The 21176-nt window shown below is 31.5% G+C and overlaps 3 protein-coding genes across 8 annotated transcripts; 1 reads left to right on the forward strand and 2 right to left on the reverse strand.

The window, feature by feature from the left end:
* Positions 1-4211: 4211 nt before the first annotated feature.
* l(3)72Dn (UTP4 small subunit processome component l(3)72Dn) lies at positions 4212-9906 on the reverse strand. 5 transcript variants are annotated; one of them, XM_087416810.1, is made up of 6 exons: positions 9600-9906; positions 7957-8065; positions 7773-7885; positions 5851-7390; positions 4816-5118; positions 4212-4726 (listed from the first exon to the last, which is right to left on the reverse strand). In XM_087416810.1, the coding sequence occupies exons 3-6, from the start codon at positions 7874-7876 to the stop codon at positions 4610-4612; spliced, it is 2064 nt and encodes a 687-aa protein (XP_087272936.1). In that variant the 5' UTR covers positions 7877-7885; positions 7957-8065; positions 9600-9906; the 3' UTR covers positions 4212-4609. The 5 variants fall into 5 exon arrangements, with proteins under 5 accessions (XP_087272936.1, XP_011067877.1, XP_087272935.1 ...); XM_011069575.2 differs by adding an exon at positions 9265-9389 and having other exon boundaries at positions 7773-8065; XM_087416809.1 differs by lacking the exon at positions 9600-9906 and adding an exon at positions 9265-9526.
* Positions 9907-9920: 14 nt separating this feature from the next.
* Lfg (Glutamate NMDA receptor-associated protein 1 lifeguard) lies at positions 9921-15358 on the forward strand. 2 transcript variants are annotated; one of them, XM_011069591.2, is made up of 6 exons: positions 9921-10095; positions 12805-12871; positions 13394-13501; positions 13592-13784; positions 13864-14134; positions 14247-15358. In XM_011069591.2, exons 2-6 carry the CDS (start codon positions 12823-12825, stop codon positions 14604-14606), a joined length of 981 nt encoding a protein of 326 aa, XP_011067893.1. In that variant the 5' UTR covers positions 9921-10095; positions 12805-12822; the 3' UTR covers positions 14607-15358. The 2 variants fall into 2 exon arrangements, with proteins under 2 accessions (XP_011067893.1, XP_011067897.1); XM_011069595.2 differs by lacking the exon at positions 9921-10095 and adding an exon at positions 10767-10884.
* Positions 15359-15886: 528 nt separating this feature from the next.
* Rab10 (RAS oncogene family member Rab10) lies at positions 15887-18925 on the reverse strand. The gene is made up of 5 exons (XM_011069517.2): positions 18226-18925; positions 17522-17582; positions 17322-17460; positions 17139-17228; positions 15887-16775 (listed from the first exon to the last, which is right to left on the reverse strand). The coding sequence occupies exons 1-5, from the start codon at positions 18350-18352 to the stop codon at positions 16590-16592; spliced, it is 603 nt and encodes a 200-aa protein (XP_011067819.1). The 5' UTR covers positions 18353-18925; the 3' UTR covers positions 15887-16589.
* Between the last annotated feature and the right edge of the window lie 2251 nt (positions 18926-21176).

A 21176-nucleotide genomic window follows, 5' to 3' on the forward strand; every position in this document is an offset into this window, starting at 1 on the left:
TAAAATTAAAATTTATGATATATTAAATTAACACGTACTTTATTAATAATTTATCTTCAAATTTACGTTTTAAAATACATTTTAAATTATTTGTATATTATTTGCTTTTATTTATTTATTCATAAATTATTTTTAACACTAATTATAAGAAATATTGAGTCAAAACATTGATCAATGTAACATAAAATATTCAAATAACATAATTAAATAAATATTATATTATGTTAAATTAATAATTAGATGTATGTTAAAAATTCAATACAAAATTTTAACAAGAATTTGAGTGACCGTTTTCAAATAAAAATACGAAACGTTTTTTATTGTGTATAACTCGCATTTTGAAAAAAACATTAATTACATTATATTATTATAATGTATGAAGATTTTAATCAACTGCGGCATATAGATTGTCGTAATATAATATAATAATTAAATGCGATATTTAATGAGTTAGGACGAACTTTAAACCGATACTTTACGAAAACCATTTGCAATAATTTTTTGCGTACAAAATTTATTTTTAGACACTAGCGATTGCGAAATATGATCTGGACGCAACTCAGCGATATATCGTCGTGTCGCATTCCACGACAGACCGGCATTCGAACGATGTTGCGATTCTCGAAGTATCGAAAGATCGAAGCATCGACAAAATGGCCGCAATTAAACTTCATTATCGCAGAGAAGTAAAATTTGAATATTTTAGCAAACATTTTTAGAAATAGCTGAAATAACGAGTTATTATAAAAAATATAATTGGCTCAGTCAATTATAAAATGAAAATGTACACACACCTGACAATAATTAAGCATCCAATGCACGTCGGTGAAATACGCGAAGAGAGCATGTCCGATAAACTCCATACAGAGCGGAACGTCGAAATCACGTAACAACTTCACACACTCGATACATCACGGAAATCCGATTTTATGGGAAGCACTCGCGATAATTATTTTCACGCAAGATGCACTTTCAGACAATAAACGTCGCGGGAAATATAGAGCTGATTCGAATGCGATTCAACGATCGCCGCGGCGCGTTTCGTGACTGAACCGCGATTCGAGAACTATCGAAGAGCCATCTCACGATTCTCGAAATAACGAATGGTCGAAGCAGCGACAAAATGGCCGTAGTCACTTCGCGGAGAAATACGATTCAAAATATTTTTAGCAAACACTGGAAATAATCGAAAGACAAATTATTATAGAAAAGATTAGCATAATTAATGTAAAATGAAAAAAAAAATATATAAATATATATATATATATGCACATTTGAAAAGTCATGCGATCATTATTATTTCGATATATTTTGAAACGTGAGAAGCGAATATAAATTTTTTCCAAGCAGAACAGATCGTTAAAATCATGGATTTCTTATTTCTGCATTTTCTTTCTCACGTTCGCCAAAAATCATTATATCTACTATCATATATAAGTTTCACTTTAAGTTTGAAACCATATACTCAACTACAAATGTAACGGCTAAAATCAACTTCACACAACACTCGAAATGTTACGATAGACCTGACTTTACGGGAAGCATTTGCGATAATTATTTGCGTGCAAGATTCACTTTCATGTAATAAATATTACAGCGAAATACGGAGCAGATTCGAATACACGATATACTTATAATTATTCAGCGGTAGCCGCAGCGTTGTTTCACGACTGATCGCGGTTCGAGAACTATCAAAGAGCCATCTCGCGATTCTCGAAGTAACGAATGATGAAAGCAGCGACAAAATGGCCGTAGTTATTTCACGTAGAAGTAAAATTTGAAATATTTCAAAAATTGTTAGAAATGAGTGAAGTAACACAAATAATTATAAGAAATATGATTAGCATAGTTTAATTGTAGAATAAAAATTTACTTATTTGGCAATAATCATGTACCTTGTTATTCCGATGAAATGTGCAAAGAGTGTCCGAGAAATCCCATGTTGATAAAAGTAGATCGTCACTGTTGAAATTATAAAAATTGTATAATAACTTGTACAATACTTGACGCGTTGCTACAAAAATCTAATTTTTCAAGAAGTATATTTGCGTTAATTATTCGCGCACGAGATTCGTTTTTCGCGATAAAAATGGTGGAAAATGTGGAGCGGGATTCGAATGCGACTCTACAGTCGCTGTGGCGCGTTTCGTGACTGACTAAAGTTCGAGAATAATCGAAAAACAATGGCGCGATTCTAGAAGTATTCAAAAAGATCGAAATTGCGAATCAATGAGCGATTGTTTCGTGCAGAAACTAAATTCGCACGAATTTTAATGACGAATATTATAAATAAGAAGAAAAATATTTAAAATAATCATTACAAATTGAAATTCACAGACGTTTCGGCCGATATTCGGCTTTCTTTAGTATCTACTACAATTTTAAGTCGGAAGTTAATTAAGTTAAAAATTACAATTTAAAAATCATAAGAAATTAAATCTTAGTCCAATTATAATGTATGATGGTCAGTCATATAAGAAGTTGAGTGTATAAAACCATATAAAGTTCTTGTGAAATGATTAATTTTTGTGTGACTATTACAATGTTGGTCCGTTATTAATTGTAAATCCTCGTGTCGTAGAAAAAGTTCTAATTTGAATTTACATAATTACAAAGTTATAAAGAGTTTTTTTAATATATGATTATATAAAGATAGTACAAACGATTACTTAACATACTTTTACTTGTATGTAATAAGAGTTACAATTATGCACTGACAATTTTCCACTCTTTATAGTTTAATTTGAATTTTTAAAGATGGAAAAACTTTCTAGTATGTTACTTGTTAACAGAATTTTTGTGTTTCTCTGTGTTCTGTCCTTCTGTATTTATATTAGCTAGAAAAATTAAGGGGAAAATTAGAAGAATGAGATGGAAGTTGTAAAAAGGAGGTTATTCGTTTAATAATAGCAAGTATAATTTTGATTGGTGTCTTGCATGTTTTTTTCCTGTATTATGAATTTGTATGAAAGTGATTTGATATGCGGTTTACATTAAAACGGAAAAGACGTGTTAAAAAAAGCAGATAATAACAATGTAATATATAAAATTAATTGTGACTCCTCTTACGTGGAGAAAACTAAAAGAAAACCTGAATCAAAGAACATAAAAAAGATATTAATAAACCATCTAATTTGTTATCTGTTGTATCTGCCATCAATTAAACAAAGATCATGTCTTAGATTGGAAGAACAGAACTATCGTATTACAAACAATTTCTGAGAGAATACACATAAGAAACAAAAATCAGGATTAAATAAGTGACACCGATCGATTACCAGACTTATACTTGTTCCTATTAAATGAATAACCTTCTACTTACAACTTCCATCCTATTCCTCTAATTTTCTCCTTCTTAATTTTTCTAGCTAATATACAGAAGAACAAAACATAGAGAAACACAAAAATTCTATAACAAGTAACGTACTAGAAAGTTTCTTCCATCCTTAAACATTCACATTAAACTATAAAGAGTGGAAAATTATCAGTGAATAATTGTAACTCCTATTACATACGAGTAAAGTTATGTTAAGTAATCGTACTATCTTTATATAATTTTTGTACTATCTTTATAATCATATATTAAAAAAATCTTTATAATTATGTAAATCTTTGTAATTATGTAAATTCAAATTAGAACTTGGAAATTCTTTATGACACGAGGATTTGCAATTAACGAACCAACATTGTAGTAATCACACAAAAATCAACTATTTCACAAGAATTTTATACGGTTTCATGCACTCACTTCTTATATTAACTGACCATCGCACATTATAATTGGACTGAGATTTAATCTCTTATAATTTCTAAATTGTAATTTTTAACTTAATTAACTTCCGACTTAAAATTGTAGTAGAACATACTGAAGAAAGCCGAAAATTGGCCGAAACGTCTATAAATTTCAATTTATAATGATTATTTTAAGTATATGACACCGCAACAAACCGGCATATTGGCTGTATACTTTTTGAACTTTTTGTTTATAAGTATTTAGTCATTATTTCTACATTGTCTTATATTTTATATCTTATATGTTTTATGTCTTCATAGTCAGTTCTTATTTCAAGATCGTTTTAAGTAATGGCTTAAGATGCTAATATTACTCTAGGATTGGTTTATAACATCTTGAGCCTGTATTTAAGATGGTTTTAAATATAAGAACCAACTATATACTGGTTAAGTGGTGATAAAAGTTCGACGCAAAGTAATTGATACGCAAATTAATAAAAATATAATTTTTAAGTAACAATAAAATCAATACATAATTAAATAATTAACGTTTGTACATATCAATCGTTTAATTATGTAATAATTTAACTATTAATTAACAAATTTTACGTTTAATTAGAATGTCACTTACCAGGAACTCTCATGACTACTTATATATTTTTAATTTGTTATTGACATATTATCGAGAGTCCTTAGTCAATTATTTCTTTATATAGTGAAATTTTTATTTTAAATTATTCTAAGAATAATTAATCATAACGGATATATTAAAATATCAAAATAACGCGTTTGAAATAGCAAATTCTAATTATAAAAAATATAAAAATAGGACATTAAATTTATTCGACTGTTATTATTAATAGTCGCAATATACAATTTATATACCAAAGAATTTCTGCTTTAACGTGGGTGGTAATTTCTCCAATAAGGAAGTAGGATTTACCTCAACCGCTACCAACTCTTCATCGTTCAACCAATTTAAGTAAACAAGGTGCTGCAAATATTAAAATTATAATTCTTTCTTTTTCTTTTTCCTGTAATTAATTGTTGTAAAATAAGTATCTTTTAAATGAGAAATATTACCTTATATTTCTTGGCAACTTGAAATGTATATTGAGATTGTGAGCTGGAAATCGAATTGCTATCTTCTGCACTTTCTCCATTTTCACGCTTAAAAATTTTTACCTCTTTTTCTGATAATTCGCTGCTTTTATTAATAATATACACGCTTAAATCATCCTGCATGATTATAATATTCTCATTGCGTGGGTCGAATATAATGTTTGTTATTGGGAATGGACGCGCTAACCACTGTTTCGATAGCCGGCTTTGCAAATGATTAGAAAATTCTGTGTAACTCTTCGTAGGAACATTGTACTCGACGATCTGAAAAAGAATTATCGTTTGTATAATTATTAATAACAAGAATATGTGTGTCTTTCAACAAGCGACACAAATAACACGGTGTGACACAATGGATCATTACATCCTTGTTGTTTGCCAATGTTAAACAAAGATGACATGATCACTGTGTCACACTGTGTCGCTTGTTGGAAGGCACACTATCTTAATAGGTATCTTAAAATATTAAAAACTTCGATTGTGTCCATTCCAAGATATTAATTTTATTGTAGAATTACTGTTTCAAAGACTTTTAATTTAGATCATACGATTTTTTAACATACCTCATTGTACGTCTTAAAATTTAATATTGCTTATATCAAAAAGTAATAAACTGTAGGACTTCATAAAGTCTGTATAAACGGATAATAACGGGATTATAGAGCAATTATATGTAACGTCATCGCGTAAAAATAAAACCATAGTAGTTAACAGTAAATTGCGAATTTTTACTGCCGCAGGTCATTAAACGTTGCACTTTATGATCGTGCATATTCGAGTCAGTTATTATTTTAACGTCGACGTAACGCATGATTCGCGTATTACTTTTAAATCATTGCACCACACACACACACACACACACACACACACACACACACACACACACACACACACACACACACACACACACACACACACACCACACACACACACACACACACCACACACACACACACACACACACACACACACATATATATATCGGACTACATTTACCTTATGGTCAGAATATACTATGACCAGATTTAACGTATTTTTTTGCACGGCTATTGCCGTCGCTGGACAACTATACTTTGGTAATCGCCATGCCTTGAGTGACTCTGCTGTTATACCATCACCAATAAAATACACGGCAATTCCGCATTGCCGATCTGCGCATACAAGATACTTGTTGTCTGGAGAAAAACATACAAGACTGATATTTTCAATGGATTCCTTCGTCGTCTGGAACGATCCAATCAGACTTAAGCTCTTCTTATCCACTTTGAATAGCGTCACGGTATTCTCATTGCCGTCGTTGTTAATAGCGACAAATAACTTGCCATTTGGACTAAAAAGCATCTTTTGAATTCGTTTCATAGATAAATCGGTATCGTTTCTAGATAACATAGCATCTCCTTCCACCACGTCAAAATTGAAAACTCTGACATGAGTATCTGTCGAGTACACAATAGTTTTCGAGTCCTTGTTAATGGCGTAAGAAATAATGCTTTCGTCACCCTTTGTTTGTAATTGCAGTAGCTTTATGGGTTCTTCATCCAATTGATGCAGCATAGAAGAACGTATTAATTCTGGAGGATCTTTAGTGGCTGAACCAAGTCTCCATAATTCTAAATAGTTTCTGTAACGTAATAAGATACATCTAGATTTTCGGCAAATTATGGCACAGGGTGATTGCAGTAGTGGAGGATATTTTACAAGATTTTTCGGTGGATAACTTGACACAGCAAGATATCCATCTACCCCAGCCGAATAAAGTTTTCCATTAGCTTCTACAAGTGCTCTGACATCGTGAACGTGTAATCTCCTCTCAATTCCTTTCACCCATTGAGGTTTTCCACTTGATTTCATGATAATTTTGCAAAAGCTCCGTACAACTGGGTCTACACCCGCGCAATATACCACATTCTTATCATGAGACAAGGTGATAGCTAATATATCAGCTGTATGACTTTCATGAGACTCTATTAAGACTCCCATCTGAGGATCCCAGAAGCTTAAAAAGCCAAGAGAGTCACCGGATATTATTATATTATCATCGGTGACTGCAAGGCACCAAACTATAGTCTCTTCCTTTATATTATTTTTAGAAGTTATCATTTTATGTATTGCATGTCCAGATATAGCACTCCATACTCTGATGGTGTCTGTGGAACCTGTATAAATCATCTCACCCGTATTATCCCATTTAATACATAAAATTCTTCCATTCTGCTTATCAAATATTCTCTCATAAATCAGTTTATCTTTATGTACAGTAAAAGTATTGATATATCCGTCCTCTGTGCCAACGGCCAAGCGAGTCTTCTCTTGATTTACATCCATGCACCAGGCTGCTCCTCCTATCACTATGGCTTCATGTTTAACACTTAGTGTTTTTAAGTCATACTCAATTACCACACCCTGAAGACCTGTGGAAAACAGTCTGGAATCAATCCAGAGTATACTTTCCACTGAGTTCTCGGCATGACCAGCTATAGTACATTCGATAAATGGTGCATTTTCCACATTCCAGATTTCTATAGAATTATTGCTCCTTCAAAAAGGAAAGAAATATTAGAAGACAGTCATAATAAATTTATATAAAGCTTATGAGTTTACTGACATTAAATACATATAATCATAAGTATGTATTAGTGATAAATTCAGTTGCTTATATAACATTAGATTAATGTACATTAAAAAAGCTATTTTATATAAAGTATCTAAATACATACAATGAAATAATCTAATCGACTTTGGCAATAAAATAAAAAAATATAAAAATAGCATAGTCTATTAACTAACGTGACAATATCATTACTGAGTATTTAATTGTTCAAAATATTTATCTGCTTTTATATTTAACTTTGCCAATTTTATGTGTAGCAGATTTTAGTGCAATTTAATGTAGTACAAATTACTAAATTTGCTATTACCTTGCAAGGGCTAACTTTTTCGTTTTCAATTCATGACACAGGCAGGTCACCGACTTCGGCTCCAAATTGTAAAATCTTATGTTATGTATACGATTCGAAGCCATAATTTATCTCTATATTTATATAATTAAATTTAATTTCACATATAAATGATCACTTTTGATGTGTTTATAGAAAACATAACCTTAACCATTACACGTGGACGACGCAATCTCCACCAAACTTCAAGAAAAAATGATAATGCCTTCATTGGTCAAAGCCATGACCGAAACTAGTGACATTTTGTTGTACTCCTGAAAATAGTGGTAACACTCACGATAAACTTCATGATGTATTTCAACTTTCGTGTTATCTCTTGTCGGAATATATTCTCCTGATAACTTTGACGATTTATATATATATATATATATATATATATATAATATATATATATATATATATATATATATATAATATTATTTTTGTGTAATTAAACTAATTATTACTTTTAAATAAAGAAAAATAAAAAGATATCAGATTCCTAAAGATTTATTAATGATTAACTGGAATAACAACTTTAATATTCTAAATTATAGTCACAAATATAAAATATCTATATGAATAATATCTATAGTTTCAAATTTCTATAATCTATGCAAATATCTATTAGTTATAAATATTTATACAAAATTTAGCCAATTCGTTCATATAATATTGTTTTTTATATATTAATTGTATTATTACTGATCAATTCCATTTAACAAATTCTTTATAAATTTTATATATTTATATAAAATTGTATATCGATATTTATTATATTTAATGTACAATATAATTATATAATTTATTATTATTATTATATAACAATATACATGTATCGATTATTTTCTATATTTACTGAACTCGTTAATTACGCAGTTTTTATTTTTTTCTCGTTTTCTCTTCAACGTGAAACAAAGGAAAGCTTTCCAATAAAGACAATAACCGTGCAAAAAATTCAGCTTAAAAGAATAATAGACTTTACATACATCTATTTTATAGTATACTATAAATATTATTTTTTCTAAATAGTAAACCCAGATCAGTACATTAAACGAGCTATAGTTAGGTATAAGAAATAATATTTATTATTCACAAATTATAATTTTCCGATGATAAATTTCAACGATACGTTTCGACTATATTTAGTCCTCATTAGCTGCAGAAATACATAATTACCCCATATATTTATAGATCTATGAATATATGGGGTAATTATGTATTTCTGTGACTGATAAGGACTAAGACTTACTTTGACTGCAATTATTGAAACGATTTTAATATGTAACGACAGTCTTAGATCATATTAAAAGTATTATCATATTTATAGATCAATATTATATACAAATTATACATAACTATGTATGTGCAATTTTTTGTATATTTCTCCGAACTTAATTTCTTCTAAAACAAGTAATGCAAAAATTATCCCTTTAATTATTTTTTATGTTTTCTTATTTTGATATTTTCTTACTGCCTGTTCTCTGTTGTCTGTTGCTTTTCATTGTGTGTTATTTTCTACCGTTAGAGCAGATGTTTACATGGTGCTATCCAGATTCCAGATGCGGACAGATGTGTCAACAGCATATTGTCACACGACTATTAGTTACACATACAATCGAAATTTTATTGTCTTGAATACTTTATTAGTATTTTACAAGCATAATGTAATATACTCGTTAGATGCAACCAGCTGATATATCATGACACATGCACTACACACACGTGCATGCATTATGCTAGCATCGTGCAAACATTTTGTTATTTTGGATTTATAATAATAATAATAATATCGATTTTTAATAATACCTCGTCGGTATTTATTTCTCACACTCAGTGTTCTTCCTTTAAAAAGTCAGTGGCACACGATGCTTGTTTTCAATGTAGATAATTGGTGGTAGAATCTAATCCAGCTATCACCAGCAAGAAAACAAGCATCGTGTACCACCGGCTTTAGCTCCTTTGAAAAAACCGATGCAGAGCGATACGGGGAGATTTTGTGCAGCAACGAGATGCAACGTTGGCGAAGATGCACGCACTCGCGCAAGCGCCCGACGCTCCACACGGCCGAACGTCGGCTCACTTCACATCGTTCGGATTTGACATTTTGACCATTAGCGGCGTACTTCAGTCGGAACCGAGCGCGAGTTGGTGTTCGACACGGCGCGTGAAGTGTGTTACTACTTGCGGCTACGTCGTTCGATTGTCGACCAAATAAATAGCGATTCGTCGTGCTACGCATTACGTGTACACCACAGCTGCTAACTAGGGCACGACGAGTAAAAGGGCCCGTGCGTGATACGAGGTAAATACACATCCGCATCGCAATATTCGGGAGACGGGGATTATCGATTGCAAGACTATTTCCAGAAAGAACGACGGATGACGCATCGACTTGACGTATTTACCTATCCACCTCACGCGACTCTCATGTTCTTTCCGGCTTCGTGCTCGGCGAGTTCGCGCGAGCTGTCTCTTTTATTTCACGACGTTGCGTGCGGTCGAGAAGGAAACATCGACCTATAACCGGGCATTATAATCACGATAATTTACCACGGCTTGATAATACGCGCGACCTTGCCGTCGCGAGAAATCGATCTGGATGGACGGCCTAGCGCCGCGCGTCGTTGATTCGAAACGTTTGAATCTTCCAATTCCTCGATAGTCATTTTTATTTAATAATCGTCACGTCTACCTTATTGGATATTGGCGATGTGAATGTATCGCGCTGTGACACATATACACACACACACACACACACACACACACACACACACACACACACACACACACACACACACACACACACACACACACACACACACACACACATATATGTACTCATACCCTGCCGGCTCACTTTCCACGAATATATATATATATATATATATATATATATATATATATATATATATTACATATCTGCGCGCGCGCTCACGTAGGCGTAATTTTTTCAGGAAACTGAGTACTATAAATCGTTGTTTAAAGATATGATTAGGCGACAAGATATCGCGTGTTATCGCGTAACAGTATCGCTTTACTCCTAATTGTAGTGACGAAGAAAGAAAAGTTACTCCCTGCTAATGTATATTTGGTAATTCACACATTTTATTTCGCTTCGCGATTAATATTGCGTTTTCATGAGTAACTGTGTGACAACTTTGCCTACATCATTGTGTCGTAAACATTAATAAGCTCTTGGATCTGATTCCATCAATGTATATTGTATATAATGATGATTTCTATCACTCACACTACACTGGATTAGTACATATTAAAGGCTGCTTTATATAAAGTAAGGTCCGATACATCAACGTTATTTTAGCTTTGAAGGAAACTTGAACATGTATCTGTCACTGCCTTTCTAAAGACAAACACATATTTAAGTCTCGCTTAAAGCCAAAATAACATTGGTGCAATCAGGCTTAAATGTGGTATGATATAATTAATTCTAATAATTCTAATAAATAACTCTAATAATGAAATATATGTATATTCTATTAAATAATGTGACAATGTCATTTTTGAAATGTCATTATTTGATTGTCATTATTTAATCATTTAAAATATTCTCATGCTCTTATATATTTAACCTACATTTAATTTTAACCAATTTCTTGTATAACAGCTTTTAATATGCACTAATTTAATGTAATGGAAGTAACTGAATTCGCTATAATCTCGGTATAATTTATTTTGCTTTTACTCTTTATCTTTTTCTAATTCTAAGTATTAGAAAAACATAAACAGTTAGTTAAACCGAGATTAAAGTTAATCTTATGTTAAATTTGTTCTTTTTAACTAAACATCTTGCACGAACTTCTTGCATGAACTTTTCTATGTTTTCTCTTTTTTCTTTTCACGTTGGAAAAAAAAGAGAAAAGATGAACTATGCAAGAAGTTCAGCTAAAAAGAACAAATTGAAAAGAACCTGCTAAAGCATGTTCGGATTCCCATCTAGGTGCTCCTCGGATATCATGTCAACCTTATTGTTTAAATAAGAATGATATGATATTCGAGGAGCACCCAGGTAAGAATCAGAAGACTCTAGTTATTACGAAGTGCAATGTTCAAAGCGATAAGTATTGCTTATCAAATTTTTGTGCAGTGTGTATAAATCCTTTTTCTTTGATAAACAGGCAATATGATTGGACAGTTGATATAAGTATGTTAATATTCATATACATTAACTAACTATGCATATAATTGGGATAAGTTATTTAATGTGCCTTTGCATTCACTTACTAATATATTACTCTGTGAATTGGTGCAAGACATAACATGCTTAAAATACATTAGCTAATATTTCTTGTTTAATTAACGATTGTTATTAATTGCCAATATTGTCAATAATTATGAGCAGTTAATAGAATTCACATTCATATATCATTCTTAATAGAGATAAAATTAATTATTTAAAGAAATTATAATATATAAATAAAACTGCAAGGTAATCTAGATTTCACCACATGAAATGAAATTCGTTATATAAGAGTTACAGGTTTTACATTTAGTAGAACATTTAGTATTACAGAATACAGTTTTTTAGGTGTATGGCTCTTTAAGCGAAAGTTTGGAACATTAACTTCTTTTTAATTTTGCTATCTATCTAACATTTTGCTTTTATATTTTTTTATTCTAAGAGCATTTTATATAATAAAAGAACAAAAAATATAATTAATAAATTACGATACAAGATTTAAGTATGTGTGCGAATTATAATGAAAGTCAGAAATGAATGTATAAGATTTAACTTTTAATGAGATTGTAATTATTATATTTATTATTTATTATTTATTATTTTTGTTTTTATAGAAATGATTTGCTTATATCTGTTTTAATAAATGATAGTTTAATACAAAGTATATAATGTTGACGTAACAAGTACAAGTATTTCAAATTTATTTCAATAATTCTATGTACATTTTTAAAGTTGATTCATTTGTTCGGAATTCTATTGATATTGTTCTTTTCCTCAAAGGAGGCCTAGTTATAATAATAGGTTCTTTTTCAGCTAAAACAAAACCAAAAGATGACAACTTGGCAAGCACCTGGTTCGGGATTCTATGCAGGGCAACAAGGTTCTGATCTTTTTCCTTCTGTTTTCTAATATATTTTTTATTATCATATTTCATTATTTTAACTGTATTAATTCGGGGTACATATCTCAAAGATCGTTCAGTTAGCGGTTAGCATAATCACTTGCTTGGAAAGGGTATATCATCCCACACATTTGAAAGCACACCGTTAATATAATGATTATTTTTAGTCAATACTTGAGAATGAAGAAAATTATTAATAAATCTTGCAATAACATGTTAAAGTATTGTTTATCATCATCAATGTAACTTTATAATTAATACATATACTCATGTAATACATTGCAACAGATTGTGTCAAGCATAATTAATGTCTTCAAGAAGCCAATAGCACACACAATCATGAAAACATAATTTTAAAAAAACATAAAATATGCACAATATATATAAAAGTAGTGGCTGCTGTTACTGCACACAGTTCCTCAAGTTGTTACTGCTTATCGCGGTTACATGCACACTGTATTGTAACGTCGATATTTATATTTCTTAATTTTGACTGTGCAGGTCCGTACCCGTATCCTCAAAATCCAGGATATCCGCCACCACAAGAAGGCTATCCATATCCTCAAAATCCCGGATATCCACCACCTTACTCCGGTGGAATTCCACCAGGTAAATACAACTTAAGAATATTATTCAAACTACCTTAAATTGTCACAGTTATATATTTATTTTGTTCATGACCATTACTATTTTTTATAGGTCCAGGATTTATACCTCCACCGGGTGTTCCACCATACGGTGAAGCGCCACCGCCAGTTGGTCCAGAATTTGGAGGAGTACCTCCACCAGGTCATCCAGGAATGTACGGGTCTGGGTATGGAGAAGATCCTATGCAGGATGAAGTCAAAGGGTTTGAATTCAGTGACAAAACGATCAGGAATGGCTTCATTAGGTAAATGTCAGATCTTTAACATTTAATATTCCCAAAGTATATGATGAGCATATATATAATTGTATTTTTTTTTTGACAGGAAAGTGTATAGCATCTTGATGTGTCAGTTGCTTATCACACTTGGGATGATTACTTTGTTGCTTTATCATAGACCGACACAGTTATGGGTTAAGAATCACTCAGAATTGTTTTGGATTGCTTTTGCCTTAACTCTTGTCCTGCTCATATGTATGACTTGCTGTACCAATGTGAGACGTAAAGCTCCGATGAACTTCATATTCTTGTTCCTATTTACATTTGCGGAGGCTTTCCTACTGTCCGTGGCTGCATCAACATACGAGTCTCAAGAAGTAAGTTATCCGAAAAGATTTTATAATTTTAAATACTATATATATAAAGAACTATGTTATTAAGCTATAATATGTAAATGGTGACATATCTACATAGAGATGTTTTTTGCAGGTCATGCTGGCTGTTGGAATTACAGCGGCAGTGTGTCTAGGATTGACGATATTCGCATTTCAGACAAAAATCGATTTTACCGGATTGCACAGTGTCTTGTTCGTCGCTGTGCTCATTTTACTTATTTTCGGTATAATTGCAGTGATCTGGCACGGAAAAGTTATAACTTTGGTTTATGCCTCGCTAGGCGCGTTTATATTCTCCTTATATCTGATTTACGATACGCAAATGATGATCGGCGGAAAACATAAATATTCTATTTCACCAGAGGAATATATCTTTGCCGCGTTGAGTCTGTATCTGGATGTCGTCAACATCTTCCTGTATATTTTAACTATTATTGGCGTTTCGCGAGACTAATTGATGTCAATTATGATATTTTGACTTGTGTTATACTTACTAAGGAATACACACATAAAGTCAGTTTTTACTTACCGCCGTCCTGCTTTGGCTCTCTACAGTCATTGTTCTGAGAGCGCACTGTAGGCGAAGAAACAATGAAGTATGAAGAAGCATAACATTGGCAAGACTTTAATTTCTACGAAGATAGCTTTTACAAATTTTCAAAGATTAATATATCTATACAAATAGCACGCTTATACTTGAAATCTTTTATCTAGTTTCATAATGCATAAAATATTTCCCATAAGTTTGGGGAGAAAACCAAATATAAGTTCTTGTAATTACTAATGTATAGAATAGTACATCATTATTATTATTGTCATAAAACTCAATGTTTATTTTTTGTCTTATTTTGAGTATTATAAAAAGCAGTGGTTATATGAGTTTACATGCTTTATTTTTTTTTATTTCTTTAAAGACTTAAATTTTTCCAATGTCAATGAGTATATATGTCTAATTATAAGTGCGTAAAATTAATTATTGATATATAATTGTTATAAATATATGTCATAGTGTGATAAAAATCGAACGATAATTAGTTATAGTATATTATCTGAACTTAACTATAATTCCAGGCAACTTTGAAAGAAATGTGGAGATGCTTATACCTTGTTGCCTATATATACATACATATACATATATAAAAAGTTGAGATTGTGTTTATTTTTTTGTTCAAATTTGAATAATAAAACATACAATTTATTTCTCTATTTATTTCTGTATATTTCGGTATTTATGATCTTCTTTCGATTTCAAATAGCAGTGCATAGTATATTGCAATGTATATATGTATACACAGTAGTATGATGCAATTCTTTTTTTCGACAAACACGTTAATACTATTCGCGATAAGACAATTTCCGTGTAATGTTATGTAAAATAATAATTCTGTATAACGTTATCTGATATGAGATAAATAATTAGATGAAGTAATTTAACAGCATCTCTAAACAAATTAGATATCCAATTGCAATTATATATTTTATATATATATATATATATATATATATATACATATACATATATATATATATATATATATATATATATATATAAAGTACATATACTATTATCTTTAATACTTGCATTAAAATGTCTATATATAATTGTTATTAATGTCTGTTATTAACGATAATTTTGCATCTATAAATATGCAAACTCATTCCATACAGGACATATGTATATATGTGTGTATGTGTGTGTGCGCGCGCGTTTGCCTAAGAAATAAAAACGACAAATTCGAAATTGCGAATATTTATATTTATAGTAAATCGGCCGTACACAAAACGGTAGAAGCTTTTGGTTTAAGTTCTCCCTAATTTAAATGTACAAGTAAGCATTGTGGTGCGATTATTCACGCAGAAAAGCGTTCAATGTTCAAAAAAATGATTAGAAGCCGACGACACTCATACTCACATCACTCAACATGGTAACAAATTGCAGCCTCGTAATAAACAATATGTATAAACAATATGTCCTAATTATTTTTTTTCGTGCAACGATGCAATGCTTTACGTGAAACATGAAATTTTCGCCAGTGAAATCTGTTTTAAAATTTTTTTTTACTACATCCGTATAACTAATGAAACTTTGTTTATATATCACACATACAGTCGTAGATACAATTGTATATGCATAAAACAGCGCGCCTATTTTTATAAACTTATTAACATTTATATAGATTTAATTAAAAAACATAATTTTTTAAAAATATTGGATCGGTCAAATCATCTTTATTAGCAATTTTCGATTGCAGCATAGAAAAACGTTTTTTTCCATCAGATCAAAAGTGAGATTGGATTATATCAGATCAGGCAGTGTCGTGAAGTGTTTATGTTATGCTTTAAATTACGCTCTAAATCTATATCGAGGGATCTATCCCAGGTGGCACGAGCTGATATATAGTTCGTTATGCGCCGTTAAAATAAATAATATATAAAATTAGCAGCACCGATTCGAATTTCTTTCTACCCTTCGATCAACCGTTACTCTGTCGGGCGCGTCTTGTGGTTCCCTGCCGTGAGTTTTGTCCAATATTGCTTCTGCTAGTTCGCTAAATGCTCGATCAATATTGATGTTCGCTTTCGCGGACGTCTCCATAAATCTAATGCCATGTTCTCTCGCTATCTGTAAACAAGATACAAATTTTGGTTAAAGAATTATCATAGATGTAATACAGATAAATCGAGTATGGCATGCGAGAGAGATGATAAAACTTAGGTCTTTCTTCTTTCTCTAAAAGACGAAGAACAATTTTTGTTCTGCTTACTTTAACAGACAAAAAACAACTTTTGTTAGAAAGAAAAGAGGGATCTGAGTATTGCTCTCTCTCACATGTGGGGGCCACCGCAAAGCATTCCCTAGCACATATTATATGTTCGATTTGTACATTATGTCTATAAAACCCATCATGTTTTTAAAACCCACTCATAAAAGATTTTATCATATTGCTCGTAATATATCAAGAAAATTTATCTATAGAATATTTACCGCTTCTCCTTTCTCTGTACTGACAACACGTTTTTCTTCCATATCACTTTTATTTCCTAAGATCATTTTCTCCACATCTTCATTTGCATGCTATAAGAAATATTTACGACAATCATTATAGGTTTAATATAAGAAATTGAAATATAAATTTGTAAATTGTAAAATGGAGTACATTATACTCACTTCATCAATATTCCTCAACCATTTCACGATATTTTCAAATGTCTTTTCGTTAGTAATATCATAAACAAGCATAATTCCCATAGCTCCTCTATAGTATGATGTTGTAATAGTATGGAATCTTTCCTGTCCAGCTGTGTCCCTGCAGATAAACAAAACCACATAAATATATAGAAAATTTTTAATGTTCATATGCAACTCACCATATCTGTAACTTGATTTTCTTTCCTCTTAATTCTACCGTCTTGATTTTAAAATCAATACCTGCAAAAAAAAGAAAACACTTATGTTCAATAAAAAGAATAAAACACAAATTACAATTTCGAGAAACTCTAGGTACATATTTTGTGCACTCTAATTATCATTACGAAAATATAAATTAATTATAGAAAATATACTTTAACTATATTAATTATGGAAGGTATCTTAGTTTTTATTTTTTATTTTTATTAAATAATTATTTGTATATAAAAGAGAATAATTTGTATATTACTTATAAAATCATATACATCTCTTTTGTAACTTGTGCAATATGTATTTATTTATGCTCATACAAATGGATGTATGACTCCGCTAAAATCTCGCGAAGCAAAGTGCAATTACTTTTTTTTCTCAAAGAAAAACAGGCTGATAATTACACCCTGATCACTATGCGAATATGTATGTGTGCGTATATGTACACACACGTGTGACCCTCACACATGAAACGAAGTGGCGATCAGCTCGATTGGATTGAATTTTACGGAACGTGACGACCGTAATTTCCAATCGAAGCGCGACATTCTAACCTAATCGTCGGAAAATGAATACGAGCCAAGTTCGTCGTCATCGACGAAAGAATCTCCATGATTCGTCTCTACCGGCCTTTCCCGATCTCCTTCCCTCACTCTCCGTCTCTTTCTCTCACCTATTGTGGAAATGAACGTAGTGGAAAAGGCATCGTCCGAGAAACGGAACAGTATGCAGGTCTTGCCAACGCCGGAGTCGCCAATGAGGAGTAGCTTGAACAGCAGATCGTACGTCTTCTTCGCCATTTCGCCGCCGAGGCAGTCCCGCGTCGAGGAGTAGGCGCCAAGAAGGAGGAAGTAAACAGAGTAAAAGGAGCACAGACCTGCTACGGTGGTGCTGCGGTGACGGTGACTCGCGGTCGGTTGGTTGTCGCGATTAACAGCGACGATGCTCCGTACATCGAACGTTACGCACCGGTTATAGCCGTTCAAGGTCGAACGAGGGCGCGTCTCCCCGACGAGCTGCGACGTACGTATACGTATGTAGACGTATCGTGTCGTATCATACGGGCGAATCGGTCGCGGAGAGGCGGCGGACTATTAAAAGACGGCGCGACGTCACGCGACGGCGGAGTCAACACGACGCAGAAGCCATCGGGGGTAAACGCGGGGGTGACTTTCGGCACGTTCTCTCTCTCTCTCTCTCTCTCTCTCTCTCTCTCTCTCTCTCTCTCTCTCTCTCTCTCTCTCTCTCTCTCTCTCTCTCTCTCTCTCTCTCTCTCTCTATGTATCCTCTCTGCGACGTTCGCTACTGTTCGCTACTTTGCACTCGGTTGACCGACAACACAACGCAAGATCGAACAACGCGATCAGTGTTACCGGCTGAATGAGTGCGCGATTCGCCACGACATCGCACGACGTCGGCGGTGGTCTGAAACTACTACGGTATATTGTAAATTTCTATGGATTCCTACTTTGTTATCGAAAAGAGTCACATTTTATCTTCGTGATGACCGATAAAGGGGAAAGGGGACAAAAGGGAAGGGAATTTTCCGTTATAGAATTTTATCATGATATTTATATGATGTTGAATATATTATCGTTTTTTTGAAATAGTTATTTTATGATAATAACACATAAAAACATATGTGGAATTATATTCTGTATTTGTGATAAAAATAATGTTGTTTCATTATAATGTATTTATTAAAATATCTTCAGCTTAAATTTTATTCGACCCGTGAAATATATTCCTGATATATCGTAAATCGTTTTTATTGAAATTATTTAAATTTGATATTTAATTATTTAAATTTGGTATTTATGTATTACTCATTTTATCTTGACATTTGTATGAATATTGAATATTTATATATATATGTACATATCTTTTTTGAAAGTTATTTTCATGTCAATAAAATATAAAAATATTATATATCACGTGTGAAATTATTATGCATTTAATAAAATTAATATTTTCTTATTACGATCTGTTTATTATAGAATATCTTTTGTTTATTAAATTTTAAAATCTGTAAAGTATATTTTATAATAAATCGTTATGTTTTTATGGGATTTATTTAAATTTGCTGGGGAATTTATTTATCATTTCGAATATTAAATTTCAAAAATAGTCTTTATAGGTATTGCGTAATCGCTGTGATAATAACATCAGAAATAACCGAGATCCGGGAAATCCCGAAATAATGATGATATCTCGTTTTTAATGAAGATTGGATTCGCGTTAAACTTATTTTTTTTTATACGTTACGCATTCACATCAATATATGCTGTAATAAAAATCTCATTCTCGAATTTCCAGTACATATCAAATTGCTTCCTACTATATATATTTAAAAAATTATTATACTGCGATTATAAATATATACAATAAGAGAAGCTTTCCAATAAGAGACACAGATGACACAGTAAATTATTACGTCCTTGTTCTCCAATGAAATGATAACTGTGTTACACAATATCACTCTTGTTGGAAAACTTGAAGAATCTCTCATTAGCGCTTTAACATATGAATGTACATATCGAATATATTGCTCGTTTGTTTGCAAAAAAGAACATAAAGAGAAAAAAAAAAAGAAAAAACGTAACTTTAAAAATATTGCATGTACATTTATTTTCTGAAAACTTTGTTATGTCATTGTGTAGAAAATTAATGATATAAGTTTCTATGTACTTAGATAAGCATACACTTATGTTAATTTTACATGTACGTTTTACATAAAAAGTGCATATATTAATCAAATTTCGTAATTTTATTCAATTTCGTAATTTCGATGCATGCACTTTAAAATATTCTTTGTTGCATATTCATCAATAACCGTCTGCGATATCGATATTACGTAGACATGACGTCGGTTATTCGATTCCTACGTTTCTTATCGCTATACCAAATAGCCAAGATGCATGCGTTTGCAGTTCAGACGCAAAGGTTGGCGCATATTTTCTTTGCAGTATGCAGCTGCAATCGAAGCGTGCCTGCACATTGGCTTCGCTGCTTTTTCACAAACATATATATATGTACATGCCAAAGATAGCTAACTTGGCCTGCGTGGGCGAAAGTTTCCCTTGTTCCTTCTCCTCTCTGCATCATTGCCTCTGATGATCCATGATGTATTTATTGTTGCATGTCTACATAAAGATGATTTATCTAATTTCGTTCTCAATATAAAAAAGAATATTTATTTAGATCATTGTATCATTTTTGTTCCAAGAATTTGAGTATTATTATTATTATTATCATTTCTGCTGTTATTGTTATTACAATTATTATCCTTAATGTTATATTAAATTACAGTGAGTTTGCAAATCATGTAAAAAAAAAATCTGTAAAATAATCACAAACAAATGTATGAAAATAAAATAAATCTAAGAAAAAGTGTTAAACGCATTTTGGAAAGGTAGACATTTCGATTAATACTGCGAATATTATAAAAAAAAAGAGAACAAAATATATAAGTAATTTATCTGTTTGCTTTGTACATGGAAACTCTATTTATGTTACATAAAACACTCTTTTATGTTTCATTGTAAAATTGTATTTAAATTGGAACATCCTAATTACGAAATGATAATTATATAAAATAATCACTTCTTTTTTTCATTTGCGTAA

Source organism: Acromyrmex echinatior, chromosome 2 (assembly GCF_024713525.1).
Source record: "Acromyrmex echinatior isolate Ae372 chromosome 2, ASM2471352v2, whole genome shotgun sequence".
Classification (NCBI taxonomy): domain Eukaryota; kingdom Metazoa; phylum Arthropoda; class Insecta; order Hymenoptera; family Formicidae; genus Acromyrmex; species Acromyrmex echinatior.

Coding starts and splice junctions, on each gene's coding strand:
- Lfg (XM_011069591.2), top strand. CDS start 12,823: ATGACAACTTGGCAAGCACCTGGTTCGGGATTCTATGCAGGGCAACAA. Junction 13,502..13,591: donor CTCCGGTGGAATTCCACCAG/GTAAATACAACT, acceptor TATTTTTTATAG/GTCCAGGATTTATACCTCCA. Junction 14,135..14,246: donor CAACATACGAGTCTCAAGAA/GTAAGTTATCCG, acceptor TGTTTTTTGCAG/GTCATGCTGGCTGTTGGAAT.
- Rab10 (XM_011069517.2), bottom strand. CDS start 18,352: ATGGCGAAGAAGACGTACGATCTGCTGTTCAAGCTACTCCTCATTGGC. Junction 17,583..18,225: donor TACGTTCATTTCCACAATAG/GTGAGAGAAAGA, acceptor TTTTTTTTGCAG/GTATTGATTTTAAAATCAAG. Junction 16,776..17,138: donor GTACAGAGAAAGGAGAAGCG/GTAAATATTCTA, acceptor TCTTGTTTACAG/ATAGCGAGAGAACATGGCAT.